At 39.6% G+C, this 2,187-nt stretch overlaps 1 protein-coding gene across 1 annotated transcript; it reads left to right on the top strand.

The window, feature by feature from the left end:
* Positions 1 to 5: 5 nt before the first annotated feature.
* LOC110108797 (DExH-box ATP-dependent RNA helicase DExH12) lies at positions 6 to 1,879 on the top strand (the record flags this gene model as incomplete). Its single annotated transcript, XM_020839590.2, has 1 exon — positions 6 to 1,879. A coding segment is annotated over one exon (1,650 nt), but the record flags the coding sequence as incomplete, so codon positions are not given.
* Between the last annotated feature and the right edge of the window lie 308 nt (positions 1,880 to 2,187).

Genomic DNA, 2,187 nt, shown 5'->3' with positions numbered 1-2,187 from the left:
CTTCTTTTCTCCTTGGAACCAAGGATGAGATGGAGACTTTCATTTCTGGAGTTAAGGAGGAGACTCTAAAGGAGACACTCCCTATGGGAGTTGGCTATCTTCACGAAGGGCTTTGTGATCTTGATCAAGAAGTTGTGAAGCAGTTATTCTTCAGCCGAAGAATTCAAGTTTGTGTTGCAAGCAGCTCAATGTGTTGGGGAATGTCGTTGCCGGCTCACTTGGTTGTTGTCATGGGTACCCAATATTATGATGGGCGGGAGAATGCTCATACTGACTATCCAATCACTGATTTATTGCAGATGATGGGACATGCAAGCAGGCCTCTTATAGACAGTTCTGGAAAATGTGTAATTCTGTGTCATGCTGCAAGAAAAGAATATTATAAGAAATTTCTTTATGAAGCATTCCCGGTTGAGAGTCATCTGCATCACTTCTTGCACGACCATATGAATGCTGAAGTTGTAGTTGGTGTGGTTGAGAACAAGCAGGATGCGGTGGATTATCTTACATGGACCTTTATGTATAGAAGGCTCACAAAAAATCCAAATTACTATAATCTTCAGGGTGTCAGCCACAGGCATCTTTCCGACCATCTTTCTGACCTTATAGAAAATACATTGAATGACTTGGAATCAAGCAAGTGCATTATCATAGAGGAGGACATGTATCTCAAACCTTCTAATCTTGGATTGATTGCTTCATACTATTACATTAGCTACACCACCATAGAGCGTTTCAGTTCATCTTTGTCTCCAAAAACTAAAATGAAAGGTCTACTTGATATTTTAGCATCTGCCTCAGAATATGCACTGCTGCCAATTCGTCCTGGGGAGGAGGACTTGATCAGGAAGCTTATTCATCATCAAAGATTTTCCTTTGAAAATCCTAAGTGCACAGATCCACATGTGAAGGCAAATGCGCTCCTGCAAGCTCACTTCTCTAGGCATAATGTGGTTGGAAATTTGGCAGCAGACCAGCGAGAGGTGCTACTTTCAGCTCATAGGCTCCTTCAGGCTATGGTTGATGTCATCTCTAGCAATGGTTGGCTTACCCTTGCCCTTCTTGCAATGGAGATGTGCCAGATGATTACTCAGGGAATGTGGGAAAGAGATTCCATGTTGCTCCAGCTTCCTCATTTCACTAAGGAGTTAGCTAAGCGTTGTCAGGAAAACCCGGATAGAAGTATAGAGACAGTATTCGATTTGGTAGAAATGGAAGATGATGAAAGACGCGACTTATTGCAGATGTCAGACGCCCAAATGCTTGATATTGCTCGGTTTTGCAATCGCTTCCCAAACATTGACATGGCTTATGAAGTGCTGGATGCTGATGACATTCTTCCCGGTGAGGATGCCACTTTGCTGGTTACACTGGAACGTGACCTTGAGGGTCGCATGGAGGTTGGATCAGTTGATGCTCCCCGATATCCCAAGCCTAAAGAAGAAGGCTGGTGGCTTGTTGTTGGTGATAGCAGCAACAACCAATTGCTCGCTATAAAAAGAGTTGCACTTCAAAGGAGAGCCAAGGTTAAGCTTGTTTTTGCAGTCCCTAAAGATGTTGGGAAGAAGCCTTTCACGATCTACTTTATGTGCGACTCTTATCTGGGTTGTGACCAGGAATACAACTTTACCGTTGATGTCAAAGAGTCTAGGTAAGTACAATAATAAAAGAAGTGGCTTTCCTTTGTGATAGATGCAAAAGTTTTTCAATCATATGCCATGTTTATTGTTGTAATTTATCTTTGGAGTTTGTGGCATGCTAAATTAGCGTCTTGACTTTGTATAACTATGTTCACTATAGACTTTTATGGAGTTTATGTATCTAATATGTGCTAATGATTTTTGCCATGAAATCATGCGTACGCTTCCTTGAGATCCAATTGCCAATGTAATGTGTTCTTGAACGCTCGATTTTCATGCAATCTTTAAATTGTATTCTTGTAGGTATATTTGTAAAATCCATAAATATTTGTGAAATATTCCTTTCTAAAATTATTTATACTGTGTTCTTTATAATGAACTTAACATTTGAACAAAATTTCATTACTTATTAAAAGGTATTTCCTTTGATATTTATGAAGTTTTCTTAATATTTTGTTTTCTATGCTACAACGTGACATAAGGTTCATTTTGATAGGCACCTCACAAAATGTTATATTTACGAAGCTTTGGATTTCAAGTTTTACAT

Source organism: Dendrobium catenatum, unplaced genomic scaffold, assembly GCF_001605985.2.
Source record: "Dendrobium catenatum unplaced genomic scaffold, ASM160598v2 fragScaff_scaffold_1056, whole genome shotgun sequence".
NCBI lineage: Eukaryota > Viridiplantae > Streptophyta > Magnoliopsida > Asparagales > Orchidaceae > Dendrobium > Dendrobium catenatum.
Note: the sequence above shows the minus strand (reverse complement) of the source record. Positions and strands in the feature narration are given on the sequence as shown.